General features: G+C 35.2%; 1 protein-coding gene across 10 annotated transcripts in view; it reads left to right on the forward strand.

The window, feature by feature from the left end:
• Nucleotides 1-15,994, forward strand: part of SCEL (sciellin) — a 166,955-nt gene extending 150,961 nt beyond the window's left edge. For all 10 annotated transcript variants that reach the window (XM_032151056.2, XM_032151052.2, XM_058437996.1 and 7 more), the window contains 6 exons: nucleotides 4,467-4,559; nucleotides 5,255-5,326; nucleotides 7,990-8,064; nucleotides 11,419-11,527; nucleotides 13,456-13,558; nucleotides 15,003-15,994. In XM_032151056.2, coding sequence (XP_032006947.1) covers nucleotides 4,467-4,559; nucleotides 5,255-5,326; nucleotides 7,990-8,064; nucleotides 11,419-11,527; nucleotides 13,456-13,558; nucleotides 15,003-15,019 — 469 coding nt within the window. In that variant the 3' untranslated portion in view covers nucleotides 15,020-15,994. The remainder of the gene's footprint in view (nucleotides 1-4,466; nucleotides 4,560-5,254; nucleotides 5,327-7,989; nucleotides 8,065-11,418; nucleotides 11,528-13,455; nucleotides 13,559-15,002) is intronic.
• Nucleotides 15,995-19,276: the final 3,282 nt, after the last annotated feature.

Raw genomic sequence — 19,276 nt, forward strand, 5'->3', positions numbered from 1 at the left:
ATATTGTCTAGAAAAGGTTCCTGAATCCAATAGGCAGATAGTTTCTTTCCATTCCTTTAATTCCCCAAATCATCTTCTTCCTTCTGTTTGTGACCTTGAGAAAGTCTTTGAGAGAATGAGGGAGGATAAATTTTCAGTAGAATCTGCTTATCCTGGAAACACATGTACTATTTTGGGAATAGGACTGGGCTTACATTTAACTAATCTCATTCAAGTATTATTTGGAAGTGATTGGGGTAAAAAAAATTACAAGTAAATTATTACGTAAAATTCAGGAATTTCCCATTTGATTTGAGAAGCATTCCAGTTCCATTGGACTTGTTCATGAAATGGGATTAATGAGGAAATGGAATTTTATGGAAGTTCAAGAGCAGGAATGGTGGCATTGCCAGGCCTCAGAGAGATCTCACTTGGGAGATTGTCCATTCTTGACCTGAAGAAGTTTGGAACCCTTGGACATTAACTAGAGTTCTTTGTTACTAATGGAACTCAGCTAGTCACTGAGTATTGGCTTTTGTCCATCTTTTTCCTGCCCTTCCCTGTACCCATCAGCTTCCTTATGCTCTGCTCTTCTTCTGTTTGATAACCAAAATTTTTTTTGCCTCTCAGTTTTGGCTTCTTTGTAACTTCAGCTTACTCCACCTCTTCAGGTACTTTAATGAATCAAATTAAAAATCTAAATAAGAGTCCCGGGAAAATCTGCTAAACTGAGACGTGATTCATTTTATGAACGTATTCACTTTACATCGTAATTGGATGCCCAAGCAAATATATGTTTTCTAATTTGTTTCATTAAGAAGATAGGAGCCAAGGGGAAAGTTCCACTTTGCCCTCTGAAGCTTTGCTGAAAAATCAACTCCCAAAAGGCAAAGTAATTAGAGAAAAGGCATACAAATTTATTTAACCTGTGATGGGAGCCTTCAGAATGAAGACCCAAAGATACAGGGGAAATTGTCCATTTAATACTTAGGTTCAATAAAGTACAGAGAGACATGTAGAAATATGATTGGACAAAAATAATATGACCTAATGGCAAGAGACTGAGTGGGGAAAGCCAGCAAGACCTGTGTCCCTAGATTCTTCTTAACCTCTTCAGCATGCATTCCTTCCTTCTGGGCATGGGGCAGAATCCTTCTGGATTGGGGATCTTATGACCTACAGTCAAGCAAGGGATGTCAGAGATTTTCTTTATGGCCAGTTTTTACATAGAAAGAAAGGTGAAGGGATAGGTAGAGTAATAATTTTAGGTTTTATGGCTGGCTTTGGGGAAAAGGGGTTTTGGTTTGTATGACTTGCCTTGGGGAAGAGGGATTCTAGTTTCTTTGGCTATCCTTGGGGGAGAATGAGACTGAGACAGGAGGGCAGGAGAAGGTCAGAGAAAAACTTTTGCTTCTGAGGCTGATTCTGAGGCTTTCATTTTGGGGTACTATTTCTGAGACTCAACAGGAATAAGTTTAAATATTTTTATTTCAATTCTAAATGATAGAGTCTTTCCCTAAACTAAATGGTTTGTGACTATGAGTGAAATTAATTTCATAGGGCCATTTCACAGATTTTAAGAACTGTAATACTTTTCAAATCATATAATTATAAGGTGGCCAGACAATTTTGTTTATCTATCCATCACCTGATGACATTTGGATTGTTTCACTATTGGGTTTTAATTCACTATTTTGATTAATGTTGCTATGAATATTCATATATGAGTTTTTGTGTGAAAATGTGTTTTTATTTCTCTTAGGCATATACCAGGAGTGAAATTGCTGGATTGTAGAGTAATTCTATGTTTAACCATTTGAGGAACTGCTAGACTGTTTTCAAAGCCGCTATATCATTTTATATTCTCACACGCAGTGTATGAGGGTTTTAGGTAAATTTTCAAGGTGAATTTACACTGTAGGGAACATTTTCTCAAGTGTAAATCCATTTGGAATTCTATAAGATTCAATACAATGTTTGGGTTTGTATTTGTAGAGTCATTGCTTAATTAAGAAACAAAACTGTGACCGTTGATTGGAAATTACAATTCAGCGATTTGTTTCAATGGGGGATAACTTCCTAACAATTAAGCCATCAAGTGACATATGCTATGAGTCATGAGTTCTCCTTTACAAGGATTATTCAAGGCATTTGAGAGGAATAATTTGGCAGAGGTTCTTCTATTACACTGTTTCCCAAAGTTTTGGGTACATCAGAATCACCTGCTATTCCAGGGACTACACTTTGAGAATCAATGCTCTTTTGAGCAAGAGGTTGGACTTCCCAACCTCTAAGGCAGTGATTCCCTACCTTGACTGTATAAGGAACTCACTGGAGAGCTTTAAAGGTTCCTAGTGACCAAGCTGTATCCCAAATCAGTTAAATTAGAATATCTGGATAGGGGGCCCAGTAGCATTTTAAAAGGCACTACGGGCTGTTTTGTTGGTTGCCAAAGTGTTGTCTCTCCAACTCTATTCCTATGGTTCTAAATAACAAAAAATTAGTCTTACAACTTATTGTCATGAAGATACATTTTTTATTGTAAAATCTATCACTATCCCATGAAAAACAAAGACTTGGCAGACTATCACAGACCCTAGGAGACCAAAGAGACATGATGGATATGTAGATATGGTATCCTGGATTGGATTCTGAAACAGAAAAAAGTCACCGATGTAAAAACCAGTGAGACATGAATCTGTAGTGTAGTTCATAGTATGGTACAAATATTAATTCTGTAGGTTTGACAACTCTGTTATAATTACATAAGATATTAACCTTAAGGGAATCTGGGTGAAGGTGTACAGGAACTCTCTGTGTTATCTTTGGAATTTTTCTGTACATTTAAAATTACTCCCAAATAATGGTTTATTTTTTAAAATTATCATCCTCAAAGTCTACATGAGGAGCAAAATCCATCAAAGAATTTGTTGTCCCACATTCCAAACCTAGCATTTGGTTTTTGTTCACAGTTATAAAAATTAAATCTTCCATGAAGGCATTGTCATTAATCACATTATAAACACAACTGGGAAAAGATACCAGTATTAGTCAGCTGGGCTGCCATAACAAAATACCACAGACTGGGTGGCTTAGACAATGGACATTTATTTTCTCACAGCTCTGGAGGCTGGAAGGCCAAAAGCAAGGTCCTACCAGGATTGGTTTTGGTGAGGCCTCTCTTCCTGGCTTGCAGATGGCCACCTTCTCACTGTGTACTCACATGGCCTTTCCTCTGTACACAGAAGGAAAGATATCTCTGGTAGCTCTTTCTCTTCTTATGAGGATTCCAGTTCTGTGGTGTTAAGGCCCCACCCCCATAACCTCAGATGACCTTTATTATCTCCTTATTAACCCTGTCTCCAAATATAGTCACATTGAAGGTTAGGGCTTAAACATATAAATTTTGGGGGAATACATCTCAGTCCATAACAGTACTGTTGGCAAATCACTTATCTCTCCTGTTTGTGGATTTTGCAAACTGGTGATTTTTGATATTCTATTGCTGAGGACAATGCAAATGCATTTCAAACTCACTGATAATCTTTGTCCTTTGAAGCTGTGTGCTTCTTAAAGTTGGGTTTTGTATTGTATATTATATGATCTGAACATTTTCAAGTGATTCTTAGCTAGGTTTGTTATTCTTGGGATGACATATTCTAATAATCGTGTTAGAAAACCTAATAATATTAATTCCACCTTCTCATCACTTAATACAATTTTAGCTCACCTGGATGTTTTGTGAAACATCTGCCTTAAAACCAGATGGTTTTCTGTATGCCAGAGATAATATGTGAACAAATGCTTTCCTCTTCTTTAAGAGCTATATCAGCTTATTTGAGAATGATAAGGCTTGATTAAGACCTAAACCCTCATTTAGGTTTTCATGTCTCTTCTATGTCAGAGTTTACTAACATGGAGGAGGAAAAGGAGCTTAAATTGTCTCTATTTTTGCATTAACAATCTCCTCTCTTCCATAGGAAAAAGTAAATATGCCTACATTTTGTTAAGCATCATGACATTTTTAGATGAGCAGAAATCTAGGTCAGAGTTCTTCTGCCATCTTCAAAATATTGCCTTCCATTAAAAACAAAATGAAGACTGGAATTTCTCAAAGCAACCTCTGGATCATTTTCATTCAATTGATAAATTCTTAGATATATTGTACATGGGAAGCTTTCTATAATGGCGTTGCTGGTGTGAAAATGTTACAGGAACCAATTTCAGATGATTTCTGTCCTTGATAAAAAGGGCAATGTTAGCTAACGTGGCACATACCTATAGATTATTCTTAAAGGTAAGGCAGAGGTTTCCGTAGAGGGAGTAAAATAGTACATGCATTCTATTTGTGTTCTCTGTGTAGAAGCTAGGCAAACACAAAGAGATTCACGTTGTAAAATAATATTAATTGAGAAGAACTTTAATAACACAAAAAACTTCTAGTGACCTTGATTTTAAGTGCCAAATACTTGTGTTTGCTTTCTCAGGCTAGATGCCCAAGTCAATGGGTTCACCAATGCTCTACACAACCAGTCCTCAAGAATTGCTTCCCATTCTTATGAAGCCAGGAGCAATCTCAGGTACTGCGGTCAACTGCAGAATAAATGACAGGACTATTCTCCCTTTGTTTTATAAAAATACCCCACATCCAACTTGACCCTTTCTTTGAAATGCAGAAATTTCTAATTTTATGTGGGGTTACCTGCATAAACAGCTTTACACGAAAGTATTCAGTTAGTGAATGTGTCATTGTGTGACATCTGGATAGGAAACTATGAAACGTGATTTTCCCTTAAAAAGTCTACAATTTAAAAAAGCATGATTGTGACATTAGTATGACATTCTTTAGGTAGATCTAAAGGCTTCATTAAATCAGATATTGTCATGATAGCTAATTAAGGTCTACCTTTGGTTTGAGGTTTATGAAGAAAGTTATGGTTTGGAAACATGAATGAGACATCAGAGAAAGAGACACTATAACATATTATGCAAATATTCAAAAATAATCCTCATATTCTACCAAAGAATTACCGAGTGATCAAGTTTTGTAACAATACTTAGGAACTAAACCAAGACAGTGGAAGTTAGAAACAAAATGGAAGACAAAAAGATTTTTGCAGTGCTGTGTTAATACCACTCTAACATTCATGTTTCAAAATTATAGTTCAGAAGGAACATATATGCATTATATTTTGCGTTGAATTAGAAAATAGCCTTGTTTTTATTATCCTTGCAGATAAACTTTAATTGTGAAGTAAAATGATTTGTTTTGCAGCTCTAACGCTGAAGCCAAGCAGGCAGGACCACAGGATACTGTTGTGTACACAAGGACATATGTGGAGAATAGGTATTCAAAATTTATTTCAAATATATTGCTTCATTTTATAATTTTGAAAGGATCTATGGTTAATAAGAGATGCTATTGTTTTAGAGTGTGCTTCTTTCAAATAGAAGACCGTTTATAAGTACATTGAGTTCTACATATATAGTTCTCTATAATGTTTCTGGTATTATGTACTTGGGCTATAAATAATTATAGTCATTAGATGAACTCAATAATATTTTAATATAACACATGTATACATAATAGGGTTGCCATTTGAAAGTTCTCACATAAATGTATATAACTATATGGTTAAAATAAGCTTTATAGAATGCACAACTATTCCTATACTAATTTGGAGTTCCACTTGAATTACATGATTCTGTCTACTGCTGTTTACTGCCAATCTAAAATAAGGGGTATAAATTTGAGTGCTGCATCTTGGCCCAAGTTATAGGATATTGATGTTTCAATTGAAATCTGCTGCTTGGAGTGATGGATATTGAGGAAAATGTAAACCAAGGTCAGGGCTCAATAATTCATTTGGTTTTCAAGGAATATAAAACAAGAATTGTCCCAATTGTGGAGTATAATAAAGGTGGGGCACACAAATGCTGGTATACATGACCCATATGTTAAGCTAAGCCCATTTCAAAGAGGTCTAAGAGAAGAGTATTCAGGGAGGCTTCTGTGTGGAAAGCAGTCATGATGGGGATCCAGGAAATTCAATACATGTCAGGAGGTAAGCGATCCTCCAAAAAAGGTTTCTCAAACTCATGCATAATTTACCTTGTAAAATACAACATCAAGGTTGATTTTTTCCTTAATCCAATTCTCACTCTCTGTTGTGTTCAAGTCAGTGATTTCTGCTGTTTTTCAATTAAACTAAAAGTTAAAACACTTCAGAGTAAATTTTAAAATAGCAAGTAGTTATTAAATCTGAAATAAATTGATAAAAAGATGAGTAATATCAAATAGTATCATAGTAAAGGCAAGACATAAAATATTGGCGAACAATAACATAGGCTTTTTTCTATATTTACATAATAATCTCTCACATTTTTATCCTTATGGGATGTCACATCAATACATTTTAATTTTTAAGGAAATTTCTTATGGGAACTAATGCCAAACAACCACAATATTGATTTTTGAATAATGAATGATTTATTTAAGAATTAGGAATATTCTGCTAAACATCGTACTCTAGATTTTTTAATTAATAGGATAGATGGATAAAATAATATTGACTTGATTCATGGAAGTACCAAGACTAAAGCATACTTATTTTATTATGATGACTATGGTTTATTTTTTTAAAAGTACATACTGCATACCCTGTACATATGTGTATCATGTTCACATATAGAACAGTAATTCTCAAAGCATAGTCTCTGGGCCAGCATCATCAGCATGACTTGGGAACTTTCTAGAAATAAAAATTCTTTGGCCTCACTCCTGCCTGCTAAATCAGAAACTCTGCAGCTCAGGCCCAGCAACCTGTTTTAACAAACTCTTCAGATGTGCCTGATGTGCATCTGAGTTTGAGCACCATCATTATAAAAAGATAATATTAATATTGTGGCATATCAGGCTAATAGTCTGTTGACTGGAAGCCTCTGGAAGGATTGGTTGCCTCCTGTACCTTAACCTAGCAAGGATGGTGATGTACCTCGGACGTCCTTAAGTTCCCTAAAATCTACATTGACAGGTAGTGTGGTACAGTACGGAGTCCCTAGAGTCACATTTGAGGTTGAATCCTTCTTTGTCATTTCCTAACCATGTAGCCTTAGTGATGTTACTCTTCCAGTCTCAGTTTCCTCATCAATAAAATGGGAATCATGACATGCATCCTGCGTAAATATGTGCAAATTCTTATGTAGCATTGTGAGATTATATGTTTCATAAAGTAGATATTAGTTCTGATGGCAGTCTGCCTCCAGGAAATTTGAAGAGAGAGAGAGAGGTTTCTCATTTAAAAATCCCAAGTGAGAGCCATGTGGTTATCACTCATTGTGTGAAATAAAGAAGCATATTGCTTCTATTCTTAATATATGCCCAGATAGCATAAGTTCTTGGGAAGCAATTAGGGGAGCCAGCTGGTTAGGACATTACAGATTTTGTCTCCAGGAAAGAGTGGTGTTTAAAAGCTGGGACAATCTACATAATAGAAAAGAGAAGACTTTTTAAAATCATACTTCTTTTGCTTTCGTTCTAAATTATTCTTTCTTGGATATATTCAAGTAAAAATAAAAATTTTGGGTGCTTTTTCTAAAAGTTCAAGAATCTCAGTTTCTCCCTCTGAATGGTGTATGTGTCTGTGTGCTTGCCCTGTTTGTGCTTTGTGTATTTTCTTTATCTACGTTACATTCTGTGTAGCTTTCTTTAGTAAACAGATGAGGCGCAAGTATAAATTTCATGAAAGATGAGGACTTCTTTTCCTGCTCACACTTGTTCCTGTATTCCTTACCCTACTCTCTATTTATTTTGATATATATGTCAATTTGGGGGTGACTTGTGTATCAATATTTCTACAGATTAAAAAAATGTGTCAGTACATCATCCTGGCTTGTAACATACACAAAGACAAAATATTATGAGGCTTCATGAGGCAGTGTGAGTGTGTTTTCTTATCTACATAAGGAAAATCGCCTGATTCTCACATGGCCATATATGTTTGTTTCTAGTAAATCACCCAAGGATGGATATCAGGAGAATATCTCTGGAAAATACATACAAACTGTTTATTCAACTTCTGATAGGTGAGTATGTCTTTATTTCATACATAAAAAGTACACGCATACACACACATATATATACACACACATATATATACACATGCATATATATATATATATATATACACACACATATATATATATATTTCTTGCTGTTCTTTGTGCTTGGAGATGATTCTGCTGATGTTTCTTGTCATGTATGTGCATGGGCAGAACAAAGTGCAACTCAATAACAACTTCTGCATCCAGGAATTTGTTTCTTGGCTTTCTAGCTGTTGCTGCTGTCTGATTTTGATGCATATTATCAAAAGACCTTTCTGTGCCTTACAGCTGCCTCTCAGGCTAGCCCCTCTGCTGCTGGTGATCCCCAGGAGGCCCCAGGACTGCCACATTATTAGCGTTTAGGCTTCATTGCATCCATAGACTCTGCCCTCAACCCCCCCTTCTTGTGCTTTTCTGCAACCTGCTTGGCTTACAAACAGCCGTGCAGATATGCTGGTGTGACCCACTGTGGGCCCAAGCTCAGTTCCCAGGAGTGGAGTTATGATGAGTATTGATTGAGTGCTGGTGAACTGGCCCTGTTTCAGGTTTTTGCCATTAGTGATCCTCTTTTACCATTTAATGTTCAGTGGGGCACCTAGGTGACACTTACGAGAGTATGGCCTGCAGATTTCCAGTGAAGTAAATGAAAATAAATAATTAGCATTTCAACCCAAGCCCTGGAAACAAGCCATCATGCAAATGTCTGATGTTCCACTGATGGTGTTTCTTTATAGCAGGGGCTGGAGATATGACTCACTCAGGGTAGAGACATATTTTATTTTCATATGTAGTCTCAGCTTCTAACACAGTGCTTGGTACCTAATGTGTACTCAGTAAATTTTTAAAAAAAAAACATGAACCGATGTTCCATTTTCTAAGGGAAACATGGGTGAACCAGGTATCAAAATTATATCCCTTTCTTGTCACTTTTCCAATATTTTGCCCATAAGCAATGCTTTGCTGAGTGTCTTGCCTATAAGTCACAACTCTTTGAGTAGTAAAGTCATTGACACCGGCATTAGAACTACAGATATCATCTGGATAACCAATTGAAAAAAAACAGGTCTGGGTTTTCATAATGCTTCAAAAAGATCTTTGACAACTGTATGATCTTAATAAAGATAGTACTAACATCAGTGTATTTCCTGAGCTTGTATTTCTGTTATTAACTTAAGGGAGGAAAACATTCTCCATAAAAGTATTGCTGTTAATAGAAAGACTTTAAACCCTATTCCTAAAATGGCTTTGAAATTTTTCTTAGTCATCAGTGCAGAAGTCAATTCTCCATGAGATAAGTCAGTTATACAACTTTTTGCTGTTGATAGTGTGTGAAATTGGCGACGTTCTTACAGTTCTTATTTAAGCACGTCAATCCTGTTTAAAGTGGTTTCCCATGTAACCAGATAAAGTCCAACTCTTTCGCACGTTCTCCACGGCCCTTCAGAACCTGCTCCTGCAGAATATTCACTGATGCTGAATCCTTCCAAACACCCTCCCAGAGTAGCAAGTTTGTATGTTCTGTTCACTCTGCTTGGAATTCCTCTACCAACCCCTCATCCCCACCCCACCAAGCCCGCCTTGAGAGCTGTCTCCTCTTCAAACAATGCAGATAGCACTTTTTTCTGACAAGCCTTTCCTGACTTCACCCCAGTGGTTAGTGGTTCTCTTGGCTCTGTTCTCCTCACTCTGTCCACGTACCTGTATTCCACTGTGCATTTCAACCCAAGCCCTGGAAACAATCATGCATGTTACATCATGTATCTGGTTTCCCCAGTGGAAAGAGCATCTTGCCAGAGGGGACTGTCTCACCCCTCTTTGTATTTGCAGCTCCTAGATCAGTGCCTGTGGAATGGATGAAGGACATAGAACACCTATTTTCTACTCTTGAAGTGCTTACAGTCTTAAATGGGAAATTTAAGTGTATGCGTACATGTGTGTGTTTTTGGATAATCCATAGGAAAATGTTAGCCAGGTAGCTATAAGCAATTAGGTACAGAACAAATAAAAGCAGAAAATATTTATTTATATACATGAGACTTAGAAAGACATTACTAGAATGATTAAAAGTATAAAGCTAGATAAAGTTTATCTACTAGAATGCCTTTCTTCTCCCACTTACTTTTCCCTTCCATTCTCTCTCCTCTCCGTTCCTACTTCTGGGCTTGATAATAGATTAGTGGTTCCTGGGTACGACTAACTCATTTCAACACAATGAGCGCAACAGAGCTTTGGACTCATTGTGTTGGTACCAGCTGCCTCCATTCACATCTTCACTCTTCCACTCACTGGTTTCATGATAGTGGCAAGTTACTTATCCTTCTGTGCCTGTTTCTTTTTTAATAAAATGATGATGATAATAATAGTGGCTTCTCAGAAATGTTGTGAAGAATAAGTGAGTATATAAGTGCAGAGAAAAGTGCACTTCACATATCATATAAAGGGCTATATAAATATAGCTTAATTTCACTACCCCATTACATATCCTACTCTGGAAATGTCAGGCCTGCATGCTAATATCCTGAAACTAGTATACTCTGCAGGGTGCTATTTAAGACTGTCCTAAGACCTTAAAAAAGGACGATCCTTTCTTAAGGTTCTGGTGTGACTCAAGATATTTTGGATTCTGCTGATCACATCTACAGATCATTTATCATTGAACATTATTTTAAAAAATATTTAGTATTTGTTATTTAATAAATAACAAAACTCTATTTTCTTCCCCATCAAATTTGTGGTGGATTTAGATCTTGCTGGAGGGTATAAATTTTGTCACGATAGGTGTCCTTATATCCTGAGTCTTACAGTGGCACCAAGAGGAGTGTTTTGGTGACTCTGGCCCCTACAGTCCCAGGCACTACAGACTCATCATTTTATGAGTTTATCTATGTGCTCTTGAATGGATTTCTATTTTGGGCCTGTTGAATATTCCGAGAGTTAAAAATGTGTATTAATCTGCAGCATAATTTTTCCATGTAATCTGTAACATGATATATGTAAATTCATAATGAAAAGCCCTCAACTACTTCTGAGAAGTACTTGAGATATTTCCTAATTCAATTAGGAAACTGAACATCTTTGTCCCACCCAGATGCACTCTTGATTTCTGAGGAATTAATAATTTGGGACTTTCTCTCATGTTAATTATTTGATATCATTTTGAGAAAACTAGAAGAGTCAATTCTATTACTAGAATAAGTAAACTCCAAACTTTCCTAGATTTTTGTGAAATTTTCTAAAGTATCAAAATTAACATACCGTAGCTGTGTGAGTTTATAGGGAATACATCTGTCTTTTGTATTATGACAAATTTATTTTTAATTGCTTACATCTCTATAGGTCTGTCATTGAAAGAGATATGTGCACTTACTGCCGAAAACCCTTGGGTGTAGAAACTAAAATGATTTTAGATGAGTTACAAATTTGCTGCCATTCTACTTGCTTTAAGGTAAGGATGTGTTTATTTCACTTAACTAAATAAAAAAATGCATAATAACTGGAATAAAAATAATAATTTAATGTAATACATGAGATGAAGCAAAAGCTTTCAGAAGCACTGTCAGCCACATTAATAGTACACTGCTTAAATATTTCTGAGTTCTGCAGCCTAAACCTCAAATGTTTGTAATTACTATCTTGGCTTTAGGCTTGCAGTTGATTACTGACACATTTATTCACTCTTACCCTAGAGATTTAAATCTGTGGGAAAAAAAAACCCAATTGTTCTTTTTATAAAAGTTTTTGCAACAGTTTACTAAACTACGCATTACGGAAAATATGTGATGAAATCAAAACAAGAAAATAAATTGTTGAGAAGAAAGCTAGCAGTTTCTTACTTCTTGAAATTAGGACCAATGGGTTTAACAATAGGTGAACGTCAGTCTGCTTTTGAGAGCATAATTAGTGGTAATTAATTGTGGCTCAATAAATACTAATAAAGCTTTTATTAGTAGACTAAAGCTTCATAGTTTGTGCTTTCATAGGCTGTTTCTTTGCATTCTTACCATAACATTGGGTGGATCAACATCATTGTTTTTGGTGTAACTGCATAAGCAGTAAACGGGAATCTAAAGACCTGAGTTCTAGTTTTGCCTCTGCCTGTAATTATGTCCGTGTGACTTTGGACAACCACCTGAATTACCTTGGCCTCAGTTTTCCTAACTGTAAAATGAGGTGTTGACTAGACCAGTGGATCTCAACCCTGGCTGCATATTATAATTATCTGGGGAGATGAGGAAAAAATAGAATGATCGGAACCAGCCCCAGTTAAATCATGAATCTTAGAGGTGATTATTGGGCATCGGTATTTTTAAAAAGCTCCTTGATTAATCTAATGTACAGTCAGTTGGAGAAACTATGGGCCAAATATATGGTTTCTTTCTAGTGCAACATTCTACGGTTGATATAAATGATCAAATCCAGTCAAAGAATGCAATACTTTGTCAATTGATTGCTTCTATTCCTATTACTTTCAAACAGTGACACATAGCAATCAGAAATATAGTAACTCATTTTGAGCAAAACGTTCCAATTTTAGAGCATAATGTACGGAATTCTATATAAAAATATAATCTCCAGGTTGTGTAATTAGTTATGAGAACAAAAAGTTTTTTATTTATGAAATATATTCAATTAAACAAAACAGTCTATAGATTTTTATTTAAAATTACTATGCAGAAAAATTTAAAACAAGAATATTCTCCTGATCATTGCTTTTGGTAAATAGAAATATTTTCATTTATAACATTTTAGATCATTTATTTCTATTTTCAATGTAATTTCAATAAAATACTACCGAGAATAAAAACAAACATGTTCACACTCTTAGAAAAATACTGATTATTCTATAGCCATAGCAATAGAGAGCCACATGAACTGGTTTAGACATATCCAATTAATCAATGACAGTTTACTTCAGTGAATTTGCTTCTGAAAGCCAACCAATCAGTGACAGCCTCATGCTTTAAGGTCAGCCAATCAGCAGTGGACAGGTCTGAAGCAGTGGTCAGCCCTTTCCTACTTATAACCAGCACAACTCAAAATAAACTTTTTCCCAAACCCAGTCAGATCAGCAGTTTATTTCTCTCCATGAGGTTGTGCCGCCTAGACAGGATAACTAGTTCTCCCTTAAGTTAGCAAACAATAAATGCACCTTCGTGTTTTTTTTTTTTGTTTGAGATATTGAGTGGTCATCTTGTCCTTGGCATAAACAATTTCTGGATATTCATATCTACTCCACTGTGAGTGAAGTAGAAAAACTTCAGTGATAGACATCCCTTAAAGGTGCCTCGATAGTAGAGAGATGATGTCTGTTCCTCTAATAATCTAGATTTCATTTACAATGGAAACTTTATATATGTTTTTGCTTTTCCTTAGTGTGAAATATGCAAGCGGCCTTTGGAAAATCTACAAGCGGGTGATAGTATTTGGATTTATAGACAGACAATACACTGTGAACCTTGCTACTCTAAAATTATGGGTAAGTGTTACACTCTGTAAGCATTTAACACTTTTGTTAACCTTAATGAGCATTTGGTATCATTTAAAATGATGTATTTTAATAAAGTAAAACATTTTACTAATTATATTTAGTTAATAATTCAACTGCAGATATTTATACTATGGTAGTATTTTGTTTAATGGTGTGAAATCAATCAACTTTTATATTGTCTTCTGGTATCAGATTAGATATAGATACAACTAAACCAAAAGGTCGTTTATTTTAGAAAATTTTCCATTATTTTCCAAACAAAAAAAAATTGTCTACTCACATAATTGTTTAAATTGAAATCCATATTCGTAAATGACATTTTATGCTTGCACTTGAATATTGTATAATTTTTAACTAAATTTGGTTATTGCATTAAATGCTTTGAATATTACTTTTAAATTGAAAGTTTAGTTAATTCTATGTAATTCTAAAAATATATAGCATTTAAGTTTTTTATCCAAGATCAATGTTACTATAACGTGCACTCTTAATTAGCATATGTAATGTGAGAAAAGGATATTGAGGACCTGTGTTTTTAACTAACATTTTTTATAAACTACGTATGAAAGGTTTAAAAGCTAATTTAAGAGATGTGTACATTGTACGGTAAATTAACAAAATTAAGTCCTGTGAAACTTGACTGGTTTTTAAAAGCTACTATCCACATTTTCCTTTTAGATTCAATAGTAAGTAGATAAAATAACCAAAATAATATCGAGAAGATGGTCAACAGTACTATGTGAAAGGCACTTTTTCCTGCTGTCTTGTTGGTATAATGAATGAAAGAGGAACACTTGGGACCCCTACGTGGGATCCAAAGTATGGAATTTAATGACAAATGTGTGATATTAATGAGCTACTGGGAGACTACATCCAGAAAATGCTCTGAAAAAAATATCAGAAACCCACGTTCCATCAGGCTGCAGAATCAATTACAAGAACATACCTAATTATATTCATACTTTGCCTTCTATATTCTGCTTCCCCCAGAGAGTTCTCATATTCACTTTTCTTCCTGAGTTAGTAATCTTATGATGATCTAATGTTATATCATGGGTCTTGATGTGCATGGTGGTAGCTCTAAAATTTTTATTCTCCCAGAATTCATGATGTGGCTTAGTGGGTGTGATTACCAAAAGACTCAGAAGTTTTTATGTCTTCCTCCCTATATGTACTCCCTAGGCATTGCATGTTTTATAGTACATATAAGTTGTCAAGAGATGACTCTCAGACATCTCATAAATATGCATACCAGGCATCTGGTACGTCATGTACACAGTATGACCAAAAGCCACAGCGATTATTTCAGAAGTGGAAGGAAAAGTGGAATCCTTGATCTACCACTACCCTTTGGGTGAATAATTGTCTGTAAATTTTAATGATGAGCTTGTTTTTGTACTGAATTTGCACATCTTTTTCTTTTAATTTTCAGCAAAGTGGATTCCATAACTCTGGCACAAGGAAATCAAGATGAAAAACACTCATTAAGGAATTAAAAGTTATAAGTTTTATCTTAATAATATGTAATCTAGAAAAGCTTTCACATTGAAGATCAACTCATATAAAATTAACAATTCTGTTATTGCATAAGTAATCTAATTCTTCATTAAGGTCACACACATAAAAAGAGCCATCTGGTCTCTGGCTAGAGTTAGCAATAAAAAGTTCAAATGGTTCCAGATTGCAATGTCAAAGGAATGATGCATTACACTCCAGCCAGGTCCATCCCTGCTCCGTATGTTGGCTGTGAGTGGTGGTTTCCATTTAAACCAAGTTTCTCATTTCTTCACCTTTTTTTCTCTAAGAATTTGGATTCATAGACATTGACATCCCGAAGAACTGTCAAGGAAGCAAGATATGCTTTCTTCATCTGCAAAAGAATACTAACAGCAATTTTCTTATACAGTTTGGCAGAAAGATGTTAACGTAAGAAGTTTATAGACCTCAAAAATTACTAAACTTTCCAGATCTCTGTGCTATTATTGTAACATAAGTGGCATTGGATAAAATGATCTCTAGAGTTCCTTTTGCTTCCCAAATTCTCTGATTCTAAAGCAGATTTTAGTTTGCTCTTTGGAAACATATATGCGTACGTGTTTGTTAAGCCTATTGAACTAGGTAGGACATATAAACAATTTAATTTTAGTGTCATTGTTTAATCACAGACTTAGTGTTTGAAAACTGTGTTTTAAAAACAGAAACAGATTGATGGGTAACAGGTAAAATCATATGACATGTGTAGCTTACATGTTATTATTTGTTAAATTTTCTTTGTATGCATTTCAAAATCTGGGTATACTTATAATCTATTAGAAGTAATGGTTATGGACTAAAAAGATATGTTCTTTAGTATGTTATATGTACTCATATTACATAGCACTATATTTACAAAAGGCTTATAAAAATAAAATGAACTATCAGTTACATAGAATCTTTATGTGAAGTGTTTGTAAATATAATTCACTAACATTAATTTTGTCAATTATAGTGATCACAATCTATTATATTCTCTGTTGCACTGTTTAACTTATTTTTAACCGCTCAAGCTATAGATTTTATTTTTAAGAAAGTTTTCTGAAGAAATTGAGCATGTAATAATCATGTGAGGAACTAGTATTATTAACATTGGGAAATTGAACTTCTAAACCATTTAATTGCGTACAGCAACTGTTTCTAGAAAAAAGATGTATGGAACATGGAAGTGGGGGCAGAATTCTAGAGAAGTTTTAAGGCAGTTGTGGAAAACTGCTACAAACTAGGGAGATTAAAAGATTATCATGTATTTTCCAAATGTTAATACATTCAAAGAATTATTCTCCTGTGTAATAATTTCATGACTCTGTTCCTCTTAAAGCCTGGTTCACAAAGTGTTAAACACAAAATGCTTATCAAAATACAGCAATGTATAATTGTTGTCCAATGAAGAGGGAGCCAGGAAAAACAATTAATAATAATTTTATATTCATTAATTCATGCTTGATGAGAAGCAGTGGTAATTGAGCCACATGTTTTATTGTTCTTTTATTATACGCTATCAGAGTGATCAAAAGAAATAATTTTCTCAGAGTTGAAATTCACTGCAGAAAAGGATGGATGAAATAGTATCCGTCTCTTTCATGTAAAGTATATTAACATCTGAATGCTTTTGTAGTAATTAAAATCATCTGAATATCATTTAAAAAGTATAAAAACCTAAAAGGAACACATTTCTCATTTTTCTATAGCTGTTTAATGGGCCCTCTCTCCTACAATAATGTATTAAATCAAACCAAAAGCTGTTGTAAAAATGGAATAGACATGAAATGGAGAGAGAATTAGGTATGTTTCTGATTCATCAAGATCACTTCATTATGTCTGGGTTTATTTTCACTATAGAAGTGACAGATTCCCAAAATAACTTACAAGATCTCACATTTTTTGCAGGCTATTAATTATGTTATGACTGACACTGTTCCTGGGCACAATTGCCTAAATCCAGGGATACTAGGTCCTGAATTCTATCACCAATAAAAAGATGTCTCTAAAAGAGAATGAATAGCTTCATCTTGACAATATCCTTCTAAATAAAAGTCAAAGACACATAATAATCTCAGAAATAGTATAGTATAAAATGATATTCTCTTTTAATAAGGCCAATAAATAAGAATTTATTCAAGAAGTAATATGTATATCTTAATGGTTTGATTGCAATCACTCTACTTATTAGATATGAGTGATGAGATGGTCCAGCTATCACTATTGTGCATTCCCTGACTGGTTTACTATGATAGAAAACTGTGAGTGTTTGGAACATTCAGCTTGATAAAGAGCTCTACGAAAACAAGTAACTGTTGGGTCTGCATCATGGCAAACTAACAAGGATGTTGGTTTTTTTTTTTTTTGTACTACTGAATTTGCTGGTTATTTTGATACAATGTAAATAAATTGCTGTTAAAGTTCCACCTATTCCCTAGTGCTCAACAGTTCCCAGAGCCACCTATAAATATGTATATAACGTGGGCAAGCCATATTCCCTTTTGGGCCCATTCCCTACTGTTTAAAATATGGGGTTTAGAATACTGACTCTTGAATGTTTCCACCAACTCAAACATCACAAGACTATGAATCTATTCCTGCTATTTATCCGGTTCTTAGATGATATCTTTTATTAGATGCGTAAGAGTTGTTGAATATTTTGTATGTACTTTAGAAGTGCATGTTGACTTTATCACAAAACAAGTTGAGGCACCATTTTGACCCTTATTTACTGGATCTTTGTCCTGCTTAGAAAGTATGCCTTCTGGCCGAGCACGGTGGCTCACACCTGTAATCCCAGCAATTTGGGAGGCCAAGGCGGGCAGATCACCTGAGGTCAGGAGTTTGAGACCAGCCTTATCAACATGGAGAAACCCCATCTTTACTAAAAAAATAAAAAATTAGCCAGGCGTGGTGGCACATGCCTGTAATCCCAGCTACTTGGGAGGCTGAGGCGGGAGAATCGCTTGAACCCGGGAGGCAGAGGTTGTGGTGAGCTGATATTGTGCCATTGCACTCCAGCCTGGGCAAAAAGAGCAAAACTCCATCTAAAAAAGAAAAATGCCATCTGAGAGATATTACTGAAATACTCAAATGTATGAGGTAGGCAGTGATTTCAATGTTTTCACTGTATGAGAGGAAAGTGAACATCATCATTGCCTTATAAATGCCTTCTGGAAAGGATCTTTGTATTCTCTTTGATACATTCTTCTCATAAATACATTTAAATGCCCAATTATTCTAGGTTCCTTAGAAAAAACGCATGGTTTATAATCTATCATCATTCATTCATTTATTCATTTGTTCTGTTATTCAATAACTTAAAAAAAGACCTACGTTCTAGGTCCCAGGTATAACCCAAACAATCAAGGTTCCTGACCTCAGGAAACTTACATTCTAAAGCCAGCAGGAGGCGGAGGAGGAGTTTGAAAGTCAGAAAACAAATTAACACAATAATTCTGAAATTGATAAGACTTATGAACGAGTGAAACACAGTGACCAGGTGAAGGGGTAGTTTTAGAAATAAGGTGGTCAGGTGAGGAGGTAATATTTCAAATCAGATCTGGATGATGGGAAGGAGTCAGCCTGGGAAAAAGCCATCCAGGAGAAGATGTCTTAGAATTGGCCCAAATCAGGCCATTTGTCTGGGCTAAACTGAACCTTGCTTCTTTTAAATGTAATGAGATGGAAGTTCAAAGGTGCCAGGAGACAGAGACCAGTCTAAAGATTTGTAAGTTTCCTCTATTTGTAAGATTTGTAAGTTTCCTCTATTACATGGTTACACGGGGAACCACGTAAGATAAAAATCAGATATTACTCAGACTGCTTTCAATTCTCTGCCATGGTGGGTTACCCACCTGCTGAGTCCTGGACTTCAGGCTGAAGTTGCTCACCTGGGCCCAGTCAGGCTCTGGTGACTATTTCAAAGGTGGGATGAGTAAGGTCTGAACCAACCTGCATCTTGAGGAGAAGTAATGGATCCTGTATGACATTTCCTCTCCTCATCTGAGGCCCTAAGGATCATATCCCTTTCTGTTTTCCAAATAGAAACATTAAACAGTAAGGCAGCATCATTTCACATTTAGGAGAGACTTCTCATAGGAATTTTATAAGCGCGTTATTTTCCTTTGTTACAATATGAATAATGCATCTGGAAGAAAGAAACTTTTGATCTTGGTATAACTTTCTTAA

The sequence above is a fragment of the Hylobates moloch genome, unplaced genomic scaffold, assembly GCF_009828535.3.
Source record: "Hylobates moloch isolate HMO894 unplaced genomic scaffold, HMol_V3 SCAFFOLD_4, whole genome shotgun sequence".
In the NCBI taxonomy this organism is placed as follows: Eukaryota; Metazoa; Chordata; class Mammalia; order Primates; family Hylobatidae; genus Hylobates; species Hylobates moloch.